Genomic DNA, 17,601 nt, shown 5'->3' on the forward strand with positions numbered 1-17,601 from the left:
ATGCTTAAATTGACTGTCTCCTTGCTGTAAAGCAGGCTTGGTTTTAGCAGGCACCATAAAGCTCCTCTTGTTTTACTTGTATAAGCCAGTAGGGAAACCATTATCTCGTGAGTGGGTTGTTTTGGACATTGGAAGCATTGGGTGAAAACAAGGCTGGGCTAATTGAATTTACCATTTGATATTACTGTTTTGAATAACACTTTGACTATAAATAAAAGCTCAGCCAGTTGTTTCAAAATTCAGTGGAAAGTACTCTTAATGTAAAAGATGGGTCTCTATCGAGTTGTGTAAGTAAATGCAAGTGGCTCTGCGCTGCTGCTGCACGGGGCTCCTGAATGGAGTGGAACACCTTTGGGAACACATTTGCACTCACCAAAGACTCTCCAGAAAAGAAGAAAAATAGTCCTTTATTTTTGGTTCCCTTTCCCTACAATCATCACCCACGAGGAGTTCTTTTGTCCAAATTCCTAAATGTTCACTGTCATTCAGAGGAGCTGGAATCTTGTTCTGTGCAACAGAACAGAAACTCTAGGGTTGTTAGGATTGCATGATACCACATACTGTCTTAAAAGTTTGTGTCAGGGTGAAAAAAATGCATTATTTTCTTTGGCTACCATAGGAGAGAAAATGTAAGCAAGGCTGGGAGTATTAGAGCAGCGTTCTTTGCGATTGTATTGCCATGGCATTAATACTGTTACAATTTCAAGATTCATAAAATAAGTAATAAAGTTATTTGCCTAGTTAGTGAGCACAGCATTAAAAAAAAAACATTGGTAGAATAAAAACATTATTAGGATTTTGCAGCATTGGCCATGTATAAAGGGAAAAACTTGCCACTTAAAAATAATCTGAGTTATCTTGCTTCTGTGCTATTTTTACATTATCAGAAAAACAGTGACACATTATGAGGGTAACAAGTGTTACCTTCATAATGCAAATATGAAACCTTACTCTGTACATTAATCTCTGAGGTATTGTCTCTAAGATGTTCTTAAGCAACCTTTCTTTTAAAAATCATCTTATTTTAAAAATATGCAAATAAACTTGTAATATTACTAATATATTATTAAATAAAAAAAAGCAAATATAAATAAAAAGAGCAAAAATTATGTCTCCATAAGCAAAATTGTCTCATTTTTTCAGACTATTTTAAAATTTTCTTTCCAATTATTTCAGAATGTTCACTGTTGTGTGATTAGGAATTTTAAAGATGCGAATATTAAAAATACACATTTCTGCTTTTATATTAAAGAGTTAAATATAATATTCTTATTTTCAAAAGGCTTAATGTGTACCTTGACCACTTGTGCATTGAGAATATATATCTTGCAGTATTGCAATCTGTCAGTTAATTTGGGATGAAGCAAAACTGAATCTTTGTCAGATGAGGAAAACAGGAAATTTTATTGTAGAGCAAGCACATGCAAAACAAGTAGTCTCGGTACATGGTTTTTAATTTGTAGATGGACATTAGTGGAAGAATTATAAGTTTCTTTCCTATTGCATAGGTTAGTGAAAAGCAAAATTATATTGGGAAAAAAATATTCTTGTGAGCCATATTATAAGGCAAACGTAAGCATGTAGTTAAATCTCACAGTGTGGCATTGATATGTCTGCAGACATTAAGTTTTAAAAAACAATGATAATAATTCTGAATTCTCAGGTCAACTTTGTCAAATGTATTTCAATTCATTATTTTACAGAGATAAAGCTGTGCACAAATGGAAATCTCCAGTTTTTGCATGTTTACATAAAAAATATTTTCCTTACAAGTATACAGAATACAGCTGTCTTTACTAAGAAGCTGCAAGTAATAAAAAACTAAAATGTTATAATGTTAATCGTGTTGACTTCTGTGGTTTTCTTCTTCCTTTGGTTAGGCAGTTTCTGAATGAAAGTGTGACAAATCAAGCTGGCCTCTGATTTTTCTGCTTGGAGGAGTGACATGGATCTGGAAGGGATTTTCTGGGTCACTGCCATTGCACACTGCTGTTGCACAGTGCATTCATAACTTTGCCTAGCTTCAGTTCAAAACCTTCTCTGCCACAGCTCCTGTTGAGCATGGTTTTGAGAGTCTGAGGTTCAATAGGCAGCACCTTTCAACTTTCTGCTCGTTAGTTTTTGCACCTGTATTGCCTCTTGCTTTAAATGTTTCATTTGAGTCCTTCCTCTTTCTAGATAGTGATCATTTCCTTTCTCAGCTCAGGCTAAATAACTGCATGCTAAAAGCTCCTCTTACGCTTTCTCAAATACTACTTTTTCCTCTTCCTGATAGTTCTCTGAATCTCTTCAAGTATAAGACTTCAAGTTGGAAACATGTAGCTGGGAATGTGTGCAGTATTCCAGCTAAGGTCTCCTGGGGGGCCTGGGTAAGAGCCCCAAACTCCTGTATTTCTGGATGCTGCATGCACTCATCTCATCAGGTTCTTTTTCTGCTGCATCGCCTTGGCAGCTCAGTCACCCTCTGGGCAGCTACCTACTGGAACTATTTTAACAGTAATTTCTGACAAATTCACAGATTGTTTTGTTCTCAAAGTCTAACATCTTCTTATGCTAGTACTCTCATGCACCAGGTAGGCATCATCTTGCTCTCAGGGACCTGTCCTTTTTTCCCCTACTTGGAAAGATTTACTGTTTGGTCTTAATCTGTAAGTTTTCTCTGTGATTGGGTATAAAACAGAAAAGCAACATGTGGTGTAAGAAAGTCCTGCTGATGGAGTCTTCAGCATTTGACATTGCACGCATATCCTAGGTCTTTGCTTTAACCATTTTAAAAGCACCCAGGATAGATGTTTTCAGCTTTGGGCTAGACTCTTTGCTTGTTTGTAGTGTTTTCCAATCCTGAGTGGTGCTTTAAATCTGGAAATAAAATCCAGCAGCAGGTGCCATCATTATTTACCTCTGCTGGTGTAATTTTGTATCCCCCTCATGCTTTTTAGAATGCTGCATAGGAAACCTGAAATGAGTCTGTACACAAGGTGTACTTGAGTATACTATCATTTATTTAAAATGTTCTGCAGGATTTAAAACATATTCTTTGAAAATGTTTGAATTAACGTTTCCTGTAAACGTATGTGTACACGTAAAATGTTCTTGAACTTTTTATGCTTTTCCATCCTTAGACATAAATCTTTTTCTGATTTCCTGTGGAAGCAAAGTTTGTAACCATGTTTGCTATTCCTTCCTCTCCCATAATTACTTGTAACAGGCCAAAGAGTTCAGAATTTGCCATTACAGATTTCCAAAACTCCTGAAAGTGGGCCATGTTGTTTCCACTTTAGCAGCAGAAGTTAATATATTAAAAATCAAAACAGCCACAAGAGCAAGTATTTAGAAGTATCATCAACTGGAACATGCATTACATTAGTATGGAAATCAATTATTCCCAGGAGGGAAATCTCTGCAAAGCTAGGGTTTATTAATTTTGTCCTCTACATCTATTGCTATTTAACAGGGAGTTTTTGCTGCAATTCAGTAGCTGAGCTGAGTTCACAGTGAAGTAGAAACATTTGTATGAGTTCCAGAGAATAGTATATGTACTGCTGTACAACCTGTGTACATGTTCCTGCTAAACCCCTAGCTAGGCTGCTTGGGTTCTGAGAAATATTTGGAGCATTTTGCCTAATGTATGGTTCCCCCTCAGTTTTACCTGCAGAGCAGTACGGTTTCTGTCAGAACATCATATTTCTTCACTGTGCCAAAGGAGAGAAATAGAACACTGTTTTGTGACTTTTTGGGGTTGTTTTCATCTCTGCCACTCTGAGATAATTCAGAAGAAAACTGAGGTGCCTCAGAGTGGTCTGTAATTGCAGCTCAAGGGCCTCTTGGCTGTCAGTTTTCATTATTTCCATGGTAGGAATTCCCTTCCTAGTTTTATTCAGTATTTTTGCACAGCACAGACTCTGGGAATAGTAGTGCTTGGTTAGACAGCGGGTTGGGTTCTCTCACCATGAGATGTGTGCTATGTCTCTGCAAGTCTGCAGGCATAAGACTAGAGTAGAATTTCTGCATTTTACTATTTGAGCACTTGTTCGAGGTGACAAAAAAAATAGGACCTGATGTCAATCTTGGAAGCTTTATGAAACAGCACAAACTGGCCAATATAAAATACCCAGTGCTGTTAATGAAAAATGCGGGAGGAAGCCTGGTAAAATCCTACCTGCTCCGTTCTGCAAGGCTTCCCTTCAGCTGCACTGTTTGGGTGACAACTTCAGTAGAGCAAAAATCTTGCAGGAATTAAGCTGAAGATGCAGACAGAACAGCAAATCTTCCCGATGAAGGGGATTTAAAAATCGCACACAGTGCTTGAGCAGTGGTGTTCTTGGCAAAATCAGCTTTGCTCTTAACTCTAGGTGAGGCAGCATAACTGGAACATTTTGCAGAACACGTTTCTCCATGCTCAAAGAGTTGTCTGTACTTAAATGTATATCCACAGTCAAAACAGCTGGGAAACAGTCATTTGATATCGAATCCTTGCACAGCAGGACCACTCCAACCATCAGAGTCGGTATTTTAAAAGTACACAATTAGCCTTTGTTGAAGAAGTTACGCTTTTACCAAGTATTTTCTGAATGAGATAGACTTGTGAATAAACTCCTGAATAAAGATCTAAATAAAAAAAAAATAATTTGATCTTGCAGAACTGCTGCTGCTTGTTATAATACATAATGATGCTTTGTGCTCCAAATCTCAAGAACCTGAGAAAAGCTTTTGAAAATGATGTCCTCAAGCTTACTATATTTTAGTTCAAATCCATTCTGTATTTTTCTTTTGTATTCTTGGTTCACTCTCACTTTAAATACATCAATGATACTTTTTTTTTTTTTTTAAATATTGAGTTGTTGCCAATACATTTGTGTTTGCTGAAGGAACAATGCTTATGCCAAGTTTCCTGAAAAAGAAGCTTGAATATAAAACACTATATTGGATCTGTTGCACAAATGCTGTCCAAAAAAAAAAAAAGGCAAATACTAACAGAGCAACAGAGTTGGTTCTACAACAGATGAGGTTAAGTTACAGAAGAATGGGTGTGTGTCAGTGATGCATTTCATACTTTTCCTTTGAAAAGTGTTTTCCCTGACAGCTTTTCTCTGTTCCCCAAATACCCATTTACATTTCACCACCTCTGTCCCTGTGCAGAAGTCAATAGTCCTTCAAGCAAAGGATAATTATGTTCAATGCATTAAATGCTCATAGGATTAGCTGCCGAGAGCTATGAGATGTACATGAAGTGGCAGGCATTGTGTGTTTTGTAAGGGGAACAAAATGAAGTTCACCCACGCGCTATGTCTCGCTTGCTCTCTCTGCCCAAGACCAGTGTGTCACATTGCATTGGTTTAAGCCTCCAAATAGTTTTATGGGGGAGTACCTGTAATGAATTATGAGTGCAGGAGAAGTATGAGGAGCTTGCCTGAAAAATCCTCATTACGCTGCTTTGCTTTTTGTTGTTGTTGTTAGAGAAATTCTACTGTGGGCTTTGTATATAAACAATCTGCTAAACAGATTGCACAAATGCAGTATTTCCAGAACGGGGTTTGTCTTGTGTTGTAATCAAGATGAAAAATGTTTTTAAGAGTAGGTCTTTGTGAGCTTTGAGTCACTGTTTCACACGAAGGTGTCTATTTGATTGAGGAAAATAAGTAGATTTAAAATATGTGAGATACTTTTGCATAAAGTAATTATGTACAGAATGCATAATTTAAGGTGGAAGGTTTTTTCATCTGTTTTTAGCACTTAACTCTTCTCTTGCTCTTCTCTTGATGTTTACAAAGAAAACATCAATACTATATTGATATATATAATAATAAATGTTTGCCATCCCACCTCTACATAAAGGGAATCCTGCTTCCATGGGAATCGCATCCTAATTTCAGCTGTGAATAGCTTAAACTTTTCTTTTAAATTTAACTCTGTGCTGGCCATGTCAGCCTGCATCATGTCTTTAGGCAGAATCAATAGAAGTTACTTTATTATTCTGTAATTACTTAAATTGACTGCTGTGTTTTAAATCACTGAACCATAAAAATCTTTTCCTTGATGTCTCTCTTGGTTAGGAAGTGAATTATGTTGAAATAGCACATAAATAGCGCACTGATGAATGCCCGCCATTAGTAGTAATATTTCTTCCTTTAGTCATTAAATATTGTAAATCTGAGTATATCATTAAAAACCATAAACAAATTTACAGATGTTTAATAGAAAAATAAACAGTTACATAAAGTAGTGAAATGAGATGTTAATGACTTGATGGGATACTGAAGTATGCAGGGTTTGAAATCTAGGCTATTCTAGTACAAGATGACTTCAAAATTTTAATCTTGAATAAGGAAAAATGGGGAAGATTTAAGGCATAGTATTTCTTGTATTTTCATAATATGACATTTATTACATTCTTTCATTAATAAGCAAGTACAAGATGTTTCTAGTAATAGTACGAGGTTACAAGAAACAGAACATCTTTCATAGTATTACAGTATTTTTTATTACATTATTAGAAAGCAGGTTCTACAAGTAAGTGCTGAGAGGCATATATTTAGAGGCTGAAGAATCAGTGTTCATGTTTCTTCAATTTCAGAAATTGGAAGCATGTCATAAACGTGGTATTTTGTGTAGTCCTATGTCTACCATGCAGTGGCACATTATTGCCTATAGATCTGTTCATTGGGAATTGCTTAAAACAATGTTACGCCATTGTTCTCAAATTTCATATTTCTGTGGATGTTCTTCAGCCAGCCACTGTGCAGGCTTTGTAAATCTTTCATAAAGTGCTGAATGGCATTCAGTGGAAGACCTTGCTTATAAAATGCTTACTGACGGGTTTGCTCTAAAATGAGCGGTGTAGTAGAACTCTCTAACCAGAGTTCCTCTTGTACTTCAAATATATACGTTCATGTTTCTTTCCCATTATTGCATGTATACTTTTTCCACATGTAACCACACTAAAAAAAAAAATAAATATAACAAAAAAAAATTAAAGAAATATCCCTTAATATACACCTTAAAGACTTTGATATACTCCCTAGTAAATATTCTGAAGATATACTCATTTTCTAATGTACTGGTTTAGTAGAGCAAACCTAATGACGTCCTGAGTAGAGGCTGGACAGGATGCAAAGGAGTTCAAGTGATCCTCTGAGGAAGAGGACGAGCCCAGCACAGTCCCCACGGTGGCACGTAGTCACTGCCTCCTGTCATACAGAAAGGCATGCTGGAGAGTAGGAGAAAATCATGATGTACTTAAAATAGGAGGAACATATTCAGAGCAAAATAATTGTTAGCTTTGCATGCATAAAATGGTGACTCACTTGGTGGAAGTAATAAAATGCTGCTTTTAATATAGGAAGATATGATATGGTATAAGGTATTTTCAAAGTGGAGGTACTTCTGTGCGCTTAAGAAAGTTTCATGTAGTGGTTCATGTTTATATTTATTTTATGACTTTCAAGAAGTAAATGCTTGGAATTCCCAGATGCACAGTTTTTCCTCCAGATTCCTCTACATGTGTATAAACTGTTTAAACATGAACATGTATACGTGCACACTTATCAAGAGCTACAAGTACACACACGAAATACTGTTTTGACCTCTGCCAAATTAAGATTAGATCTTTGGTGTTAACTATTTTATTGATTCATGCTCTGTTCTAAGAATTTATTTCCCCTGTTATCTTATACCTTTTTAGGTCTTGGCATATATAGCCTTAATGTTTTTCATTTACCCAGTTTGTCCTTGAAATAGGTTATCAGGGCAGTTATCTGGTCCTTTTAATGACTCTCAATTATTTAATATAGTGTCCATGTAATAGGCTTTGTAGTTACATTTACTGAAGAATGAATCATGCGTTTATTTTTCTAAATTACCCTGCCATGTTTTTACTCCATCTGCTGGGTCATTCTGATGCTGTGACTATGAGTATTCAATAATAAAGTTAAGAAATGCTCTATATTGCTGACTTTGGCAAAGCTGTAGTTCAGTCTTTTGTGGTATCACGGTGCTCTTTACGTAAAACATACAAGTTGCATTTTCTTTTATTACTCTGAAGGACTCTGTAAACCTAGCTGTCAGGTCATAAAAATGCAGAAGAAAAAGTTGTCTCTTTGGTTCTGATGCCATCAGTGGTGTCTGCAGTCTGTCCCAGCTGATGCTCCAAGGGAAGCGGTATGCCCTTAAATTTTCTAATATTACCGTGTGATCAAGAGGATAAGGCACATGTTTTATCCAGCCTTTATGTGCTTGAAAACATTACAAGAAAACCTTTATTCTTCTGGGATACTAAATGCTGAAGGCAGTCTTAAGCTGTTGAATGGAATGAGAGTTGAATGCAAGCACTGAGTGCTCAAATTTCACAATAAAGTGATGTTCGGTAGCACAGAAAATAGATCTATAGTAGTGCAGTTAAATGTTGTGTCTTCAAAAGCACAGATTGATGTTCCTAGCCAGTTCTTCACTGGATGTACAGCAGAGCTTCGTGATGTTATTTTCTAACAGTGCTTTTTCGCACTGCACGTAAGAAATGAGGTGCAAATACCCTGATCTGAGCCAGACAGCCTTGTGCAGGTTGCTGGTACTACTCAGGCTGTTGAAAGCTGCATTTTATTCTTGAACGACTTGCTGGAAGCTGTTTACCTGACATTATTGCCCTCCACAAGGGAAACGGGTGGCCTCTTGTGTTGAAAATTTAGATGCCTGCATTTGTCATTATCATCAGTGTTTTGCTTCTTTCCCATGATGTGCGTTAAATATTTTGAATAGCAGGATGCGGCCAAGACAGAAATGCATGCATTTCTCACGCGCTTCTCGAGCTCACCATTTAGATGTTTCAACTTTTGACTGTGTTTTATTTCTTGTCTCACAGCTTCTCACCTTCACTTATTTGAGGATAGGGCAGTTGAGTTGGATGTCGCTTTCAGGCATATAGCACAGAGACGTAGTATTCTGCAAAGATGTGAGCATGTGCTTCCTGCTTGTGAATAGTCCTATTTGATTAAGATCAAAGTGACTGGCTGGGTTGCCCTAAGTAAAATGCCTGCTTCTGATCTGCTGCTGTCACCACTTGGCAAGCCCATCACATGCAGCATGGCTTTGACTTTAGGAGCTATTCTGAAACTGGTAGTCACCAGACATTCAGCTGATTGTCTACAGCCAAAAAAAAAATAAAAATCAGAAGGCTTGCTTTTATTTGCCTTGTGTATTATCACTTGTGGTGGAAACTCCTCTTCCAATCGCCTGTGTAGGAGCAAAATATAAATCCTTGCTGTTCATTTAAAACACTAAGTGCCACCATTATATTAAACATAGCTTGATTTCTTTTTTCTTTTTTCTTTTTTTTTTTTTTTAAATATACTAACTGGGTTTGCTTTGATGTAAGGCTCTAAAGGATTGTTATTGCATTGATTAACAATAAATGCAATTGTTAGTGGCTTGGAGATACTTGAAAGGCACTGTGAAAAATGAATGTGGCTGGCTGGGCTCAAGACTGTAGACATGTTACCTCCCTTTGGAAGTGATGTTTATTTGTGACTGAAACAGCTACCACTTGATAAAATACACAGCTTTCAGGATATTAGGCAGCATCTGCTCTGTGAGTTATCGTTAGGCGTGCAAATCATAGGTGACTTGTGTCTGCATGTTAAAATAATATATAAGATTTCTACTCGGAAATAACCCTAGACTACTTTAATTCTAGGAGACTGTACTTTCAGAAGTAAATGGAGTTTTTATCAACACGTTACTAAAGCTGTGATGATTTACTTCCTATGCATTCTGCCTATAGGCAGAAAATCTACTAGAAATCTACTTATTTGTAGAATGGTTTGAATCCTAATAAAAAAAATACTGATATCACTAAATACTCTGCTGTTTTGTGCTGATTGAAACTCAAAGATTGCAAAGGGAACTAGCAAGGTCAACAGATATTATAACTAATGCATTTTTTTCATCCTATGTTTTCTCCTTTTGATAGGTCAACAACACTGGTGAACATAATTAGATTTTTTTTCTGGAGGCAGCATCAATGGCTTTATATAGAGTATTAGAGTATTTTAGAGTATTAGAGTATTGCTTTTGTTAATTGCCCTTTCATTGTTGATTGGTATATGAAGATCAAATCTAGTTCTGGGCTACCTGAAGCTTTTTAGGGTTTTTAATGTCTGGTTCTTGGTTTTAGTTCCTCTTGCAGGTAAAAAAGTAAGAATTTTTCAAAGCGTAGCCATATTTGCTGTCAATTCTGTAGTCATACTGCAGTAAGGAAGAAACCCTTTCTAGGTGTATTGGAATAGGAAATGCCAGTCAGCCTAAATATGACTGAGGTTTCCAGTTGGCTGTACTTTCACCACAAATGCTGAAGTCAGGGTTCTTCCAGGGCATGTACCATATGCAGCTTTAAGCCAGGCGAGCAGCAGCAAAATCATTCAGTACATCTCTGTAGAGCTGGTTGTTTTCTCAAGCATAGTTGCATTTGTGACTTCAGCAGGCTTTTTGTCTAACCATTTATCCTGATTGACCTATTCTGTCTTAATGCTGAAAAAGTTATTTTCATTTCCATCGGGGCAAATTGTAGTAGCACCAAGGTAGCATTAAAAACTGACATGGGTGGACACCCTGTACATGGCATTCTTCTTACTCTCAATTGAGGTGTGTTTGTATCTGCCTTGTCTGAGTTGAAGCAAAAAGAAATTAATGGAGAAAATTTTTCAAATATTGAAGTATTTATTGCACACCAAAATCAATACTTTAACATCCTTTTATATAGGATAGATAGTGGTGGGATGCAAGCTTTTTGGGGAGAGGAGTATTTTGCTCCTGAAATAGCAATTAAATATTGTTTCAGACAGCAAATATTTTCCTTTATCAAAGTTCACTTTCTACAGCCTGGCAACGTTGACAGTTCTTACAGATTTTCATGGGACCTGAGTGCATAAAGCAATAGTAAAATACGTCACAAATGTTTGGTGGATGATTGTTAAAAGATCAAATGTCGTGTCTTGTTTCATTCCTCAGCGAAGCACGTGAGCAAACTCATTTCAGGATTGCAGTTCATTGCGGTTGTGTCGGTTTTCCCACATTTCCTATTTGCCGTCATGTTATTTGGCTCAAAGTATAAAGGATAGTTCAGTGCCTTGGGTTTTACTTGTCTGTAAAGTACCCTGTTGAGTTCAGAAGCAAAAGAGTTAGCTAAACCCAGAGCAGCATTTGCTGTAACTATGTGACTTTACTCACTGTTAATCCTACTCCACAGGAAACCATTGATATTGAAGGCAGCACAATATTCATATGAAGTTCAATTCTACCCAAACGGTGTAGTAAGATACTAAAGAATTTGCCATAAGGGTTATCGCTTCATTGGTGTTTGTTCTCAGTTGTTTTTTTTTTTTAATCTCTTCTTATATTTGCAACACTTGGTGATATATTGCTGACTTCTGCACCAATCTAAAAAATTGGAAAACTCAAACTTTGATGCTGCATTCTCAAACCCCAATGGTTTTCTTGATGTAGTTGGTGCTGGCAGAGAGTAAAGAGTGACATACATGATTTAAGTTCATTTTGCTGTGTATCTACCTCAAATTGTAATGATGCTTTTTCTGCTCCACCTATAGCTTCCTGCAGATTTCACAAAGCTGCACCTTACTGACAGTCTCCACCCACAGGTGACCCACGTTTCATCTAGTCACTCAGGATGTAGCATCACTAGTGATTCAGGAAGCAGCAGCCTTTCTGATATCTACCAGGTAAGACTGCAAGGGATGCTGATGGGAGGTGCCGTTTCAAACAGTTCTGATGTTAATAGCTCAACGCCCGTGTTGCCGTGTATTGTCACTTCTTGTCTGAAGAAGTGATCGATAGATTTTAAAAAACTAATTTTCGCTTGAATCAGGATAATTTCAGGGTTGCATCTGCTTCTTACTAGATCTGATGTTTGAAAACTCAGCAGGTAATCTGCAGTGCAGTAACATGACATATGTTTCCTTAGTCTGTCACATACAAGTCAGCAGTGCAGAGGTGTAGTGTTTTTGCAACGTTTCAGGTTTCTACTTCATGTATTTTGTTTGTATTTTATGGCTTTTTGGAGAGAAAATGCCCTGAATTTAAGCATGGAAAGCCAGTGTGACTCTTCAGTAGAGCTTTCTGGCTGAACTTAGGAGGCAAAGGGACTTTGTTCCCTGACTCCAGCATCTCACCTCACCTTTCTGAGTGCTTTGCCATTCATTTGCAGAGAAACAGCTGTGATGTTTACTGCTATTTTGAGAGGACTTTGAGATCTGTTGACTATAAGTGACCTGAGCTGGGCATTCTGATAAAAAGTGAGATCAGGTTTTCAAAAGTATAAAGTATAGGTTTAATACTTTGTCAAATGAGTGGTGTTTTTTTTTTTTTTTTTTGTCTTGGTTCTGTATTTTGTAGTTCTGAGATGTATTGGCTTCCAAATCTGGCACACATCTGTCTGGGAGAAAAAATACTCAGTGAGCAGCTTGTGCTGGCCTGACTTCAGGGGTATATTCTGATTTCTTCACCCTGTAGACAGCTGGTACTAGCCTCTTGGTAGTGCTTTTTCTCCTGGCTACCTGGGAAACATGGGGGAGTTTGAACTGGTGAGATTTCTGAAGCTATCACACGGCTGGGGGGCTTCTTGTTGCAAAGTTCTGTGCTCTTCATTTGGAGCAGAGCTTGCTGTGAAACATATCCCAGGGGTGCCTAAAACGTTTGAGGTGTTGTACTTGTTTTAAATACATTTTAAGAACATATAAAAAATAATGATATGAGGAAGTCTAGATCTTCCTCTTGGTATTTTCAGTTCTTGCAATGTCCTCTGGTAGGAAACCATAGCAATTTATTTAAATTAGATTTGATTCACTTTTTCAGAATAACATTCTTTTCTCAAAAGGATTTTGAAAAAAAAATTAACAGGAACAATTCTACTTGAAGTATTATTTACTAGAAAAGGAAAAAAATTTGGTTTAGATGCTTTAAAAAATACAGATATGTCCATTTAAATAATGGGAAAACCATTATCTGTACAAATACAAATTAAGTTGTGAGCATATTTGTAACGTAGTCTGTTTTAGAGGAATAAGCTTGGAGTCTTTCCTGTAGTCTGAGGTAGGCTTGAAATAAAAGTCTCCGTTCAGTTTAAATAATAATTGCAATAATGCAAAGTCTTATTTTTGCAAAAAATATGTCAAAGTAACTGAACACTTTAGGCAGAACATATGTCAGTCAAGTATATTTGTCAAAATTTCTTCTGAAGAGAAGATTACTTTGAGATAGGATTTATGTTTATACTGTGAGGGTGAAGAAGTAAAATCAGCTTTGTTCTTTGTCTTCTATAGATTTTCGTACCTTTTATTCTAAAGATTTTATGCTTAAGCATAAAAATACCAAGTACCTCTAGAGAGACACTTGTAGGTGGCATTTAGATGGTTATAGTCATACAGTTCATCTCTAGATAAGTTGCTGAAACTTTTACAAAAAGTTTTGGTAGAAAACCCTTATAACTGTAAGAAGGATCACTGAGTTCCTGGGAAATTAAAAATACTATAGGGAAGCTTCAGAGAAATACTTCTAGAGTCACCAATCTGGAGTATATCTCCTGTAGTAAGGTGTTTTTTTTCTTTTTTTTTTTTTTCAGTAATGAAATCAACAGTATGGTTGGTGTTTAGAGAGAGTTAGTGATTTTTGTGAAGTATTTACATGGGGAATATTTACTTTAATATATTTACTTTCATATTTAAAATTTAATTTTTGTCTAATTAAAAAAAATTAGGATACTATGTCACATGCTTAAAAAATACTTTGCTTTCTTCAATTAATCTGCAGTTAATTGCTCATTTAAAGAATTCTTGGCACAGGTGTATTAAGATCTGTGTAATTGCACAGTGTCAGTGTAATTACTAAAATAACCTGTATCCCTAGAGACATCAAGTATTGCAAGCATTTAATGAAGAATGCTTTGTTTTAGACCATACTTGAAGTTTTTATTTAAAAAAAAAAAAAAGCACACCTGAATTGATGAATTCAGTTGTAGGAATTTATAAAGTTGGGAATCATAAACTCTCTAATTCTAAATTAATTTTGTAGTACCAAGTGCTGTCGTTTTTTGTAATTTCTCATATTGTCACAAACCATTAATTTCTTACTTCGGTTTCAGTTGTAAAGCAATATAATGTAGGAATGTTAAGTTAGGCTGTACTGCAAGAAGAAAAAAGTGACAAGATAAAACAGCGGTAATCTGAGTATTCTAGGATCAAGTCTGGGATTAAGTAGTCAGAAATACTTTTTGAAAAAGTTTGGATCAGTCTTTTCACAATTATTCACCTTTTAATTCTCCCCCAAGTGTTTATTCAAAAATGATAAACCACAACAAAGTCACCTACGTTATTTTTTTTGCTTAAATTTTAATAGATCTTAGGCAAAGCTCAGTATCATCGTTGTTCTAATTCTGTTCCATATTTAAAGGCATCTTTCCACTCAGTAGAATGGACTTCTCTTCATTACGTCTAAGTGGAAAGGAATGATTCAGAAAAATTGCCAACTTACCTTTTGATAGATTTAAAAAAAAAAAAAAAAAGTTTTCTTAAATTATACTATTAACTGGATCTTTGCTGTCAACGTCAGAGTAAATTATATGTCATGTTATGCATCCTAGTAACTTTTAGTCCTGTAGCCGTAAGAGCAGCTGTTTGCAGGAAAAATATGTTCATGGCCTTTTCAGATTTTTTGAATAAATCATGAAGCTGAATTTTCAGATGCTTTCAGCATTGAGCTGAGAATATTTCCTTTTAAATATTAATGCTGTAACTAAATTTGTCAAATGTTGCACATGAAAGAACTTCTTTTAGGCTAAGAATTATTTACCACAATAAAATAAATAATCCTTTGTCGTTATCCACCCGAGTCTAAAAATAAATGTCAGGTGCCCATCAGTAAGGTTGTTAATGTTAGAACTTTTATTTTAGGGAATAAGTTCACCGTTGGCTAACTGTGTAACGGGGCTGGAGAGGAAAGGGATGCTGAGTGTTTGCTTGCGTGCGGGCTGGTATCTGCCAAGAACAATACTTTGCTCCTGCCTTGTGTTGACTTGGCAAAGCAAGTCGTTTACTGCTGCTTCTCATGTTTCGTTATATACCTCTTCCTATACGCTCCTGAATGCTTCCTATCCCTGACATGTTTACTGCCAGCTGATGAGCCCGGTTTGAGAGTGGGGAGATTTAAGCCTCTGAATGTGTGTTATTCCTCCTCCCTCTCTTGGGAAAGCATTGTGTTGCCTGAGCTCCTTCCTTTGCCAGCCTTTCTTTGCCTTATCCTGTCCTTAGACTGGTGGCTTCCTGGCAGCCGTACATGCCCGCCTGTGTCTGCCCCAGACGCTTCCAGCAGTAAAGGAAGTGGGTAACATCCTTTCAGTGACCCTCCCAGGATGCGGGTAGCACTGGGAAATTTTCAAGATGTCAGCTTTTGTTTTCTCACGGGTCTGATAGCAGAACTCTTCAAAGAAAGGTCCATCTTCTAGAGATTTCATGGGCATTCACGCTATTTGCAGTACAGTTAAAAAAAAATCTGACAAACTTAAATTTGTGTGAGATTTGTGTCTGCAATAGTTGTAATTGAATGTAATAGATATTATCATAAATACATGAGAAACAGATACATATTATAAGTAGTTATATGGCTTCAATTTGGTAGCAATTTATTGATATTGTAACCTTTTACCCAGTGAGTTGAAAGATACTGTAAAACAAAACCTGAGCTGTGATTTCTCTCTGTGGAAAAGCTGGGTCCACTGTGCCTACATAGTGACAGGAGAAAAACTTTTAAACTAGTGGGATTTCTGCGAATGACTTCACTGAAGGCGCAGTGTCAGCGTTCTTGGTGTTTTCTATCAATATCAGCTTAAGAAATAAAAACAGAAGATTTTTGCTGATAAATATTCTTAACTTCCCCTTTTCAGTTTATTTTTTGGCCTTCAACCACAGTGATGATAACCTTAAAAAGGTGGATTTTTTTGAGATGGGCTTGGCAGTTTTATCAACTAGTTTGAAGAGTTGCATCAAACACAGATGAACCTATTTCTGATCTGCACAAGAATTGTCTTTAATTTTTTTTCCAGTAATTTTCTCTTGCATGCTTGTAGATTCTTAGTTTTGTAGGTGGTGGTTTTAGTCACAGAGGGACATTTAGTCTTCAGAATGGATGTATTTCTTCCTCAAAATGTTTCCTAAGGTGTTGGAAAAGTATTTTAAAAATTCTGTTTAACTACTGATTTCCTAGTATTTTAATGTGATTAATTCTCTCTCTCTCTTTTCTCTCTTTTTTCCCCCTATTTCTTCCCTCTCTTCTGTGTTGTCAGGATCATTTGGGAGCTTTCACCCCAAACCAGTGTAGAAAAGAAAATACTAATGACCAGATCTTCCCACTTTGGGAGTGTGTTAAACAGCATAGCCAGGTGGTCAGAAGAGGCAATTCTCCCACTGTATTTAGCATGAGTACAGACTCACCTTGAATTCTGTGTGTCATTCTGGGCTCCACTATATGAAAAGAGTGTTAAGGTCCTTGGAAGTGTCCAGGCGGCAAAGCAGATGAAAGGGCATGTCCTGTGGGGCACTTGGGTCCTCTCATCTGGAGAGGAGGTGGCTGAGATGTGGCCTCCCTGTGCTCTGCAACTCTGGTCTTTGCTCCCTGGTTACTAATGATAGGATGTGGTCTAATGAAAATAATAGTTGCTTTTTTTACTATGATTTTTTCCCCCTCAAGGATCAGTCAGAGCTAATGGCTAACTGAGGAAAACGTACTCAGTGCTCCTTTATTTTCCATCTTTTTGTACTTGTTTCATTGTATTTATTTAATTAGCTCCTACCCCTCAAATTGGGAAGTAATTTTGGTCTTGGAGGCGATTAGCAATTGGAGCAACCATTTTTATATTGCTTCAGTATTAGTCTTATAGACACTACTTAAAAATGGGGAGGTCTCCTTAGGTTGTGAATGTCAACTAACTCTTCACTTCAATGAAAACGTCAGTTTCCTGACTTTCTTGTTGGTGATGTGACAAATAAAATCCTAGGCTGTCACTGTCACGCGATTCATTTGAAGCTTCAGCAAATTTCTCATGGCATCTTTTCAACTGTGAAGGAAAATCTTCCTCACAACTGGTATTCAGATTTTGGGGAGACAGTGTCTTGTAGTTTAAGCTGCAACTAGCCTTTTTCACATATAAATCCAAAAAGATTACATGTAACTAAACCTAGTATTACCCAAGAAACAAACACAGCATGTACTTATGAAAGCACTAATTTCTGAGGTGTATCCTTGATAAACATTCTTTGGAAATTTTTAAGCCTTGTAATTGACCATGGACAAATCCTGTAGGGTTTTCATCCTGTGTTTTGGGTTTTCTACTGCTGAGGCTTACAAAGATGCCCCTATCTTCAAAGGAGCTAATCAGGATTTTTCCGTAATCTTAAACAAATGCATGGCTATTGCTCCCATAAGGGTTCCTGTGCAGATGTGCTTGATTTTTCTAACCCATGGCAGAGTACAGAGGTGGACCTAGCTTGGAATGAAGTCAGCACTAGGACGCTGAACACTTCATGTCATATTTAATGCTATTAAGCC

The 17,601-nt window shown here is 36.7% G+C and overlaps 1 protein-coding gene across 9 annotated transcripts in view; it reads left to right on the plus strand.

Annotated features, from left to right (window-relative positions):
• RAPGEF2 (Rap guanine nucleotide exchange factor 2) overlaps positions 1-17,601 on the plus strand; it is a 180,990-nt gene that overhangs the window by 123,428 nt on the left and 39,961 nt on the right. For 8 of the 9 annotated variants that reach the window (XM_084517690.1, XM_084517693.1, XM_084517692.1 and 5 more), the window contains one exon: positions 11,595-11,726. The exons of the other annotated variant lie outside the window; for it this stretch is intronic. In XM_084517690.1, the coding sequence (XP_084373816.1) occupies positions 11,595-11,726 (132 nt within the window). The remainder of the gene's footprint in view (positions 1-11,594; positions 11,727-17,601) is intronic. 9 annotated transcript variants of the gene reach the window in all.

The sequence above is a fragment of the Aythya ferina genome, assembly GCF_964211825.1.
Source record: "Aythya ferina genome assembly, chromosome: 4".
In the NCBI taxonomy this organism is placed as follows: Eukaryota; Metazoa; Chordata; class Aves; order Anseriformes; family Anatidae; genus Aythya; species Aythya ferina.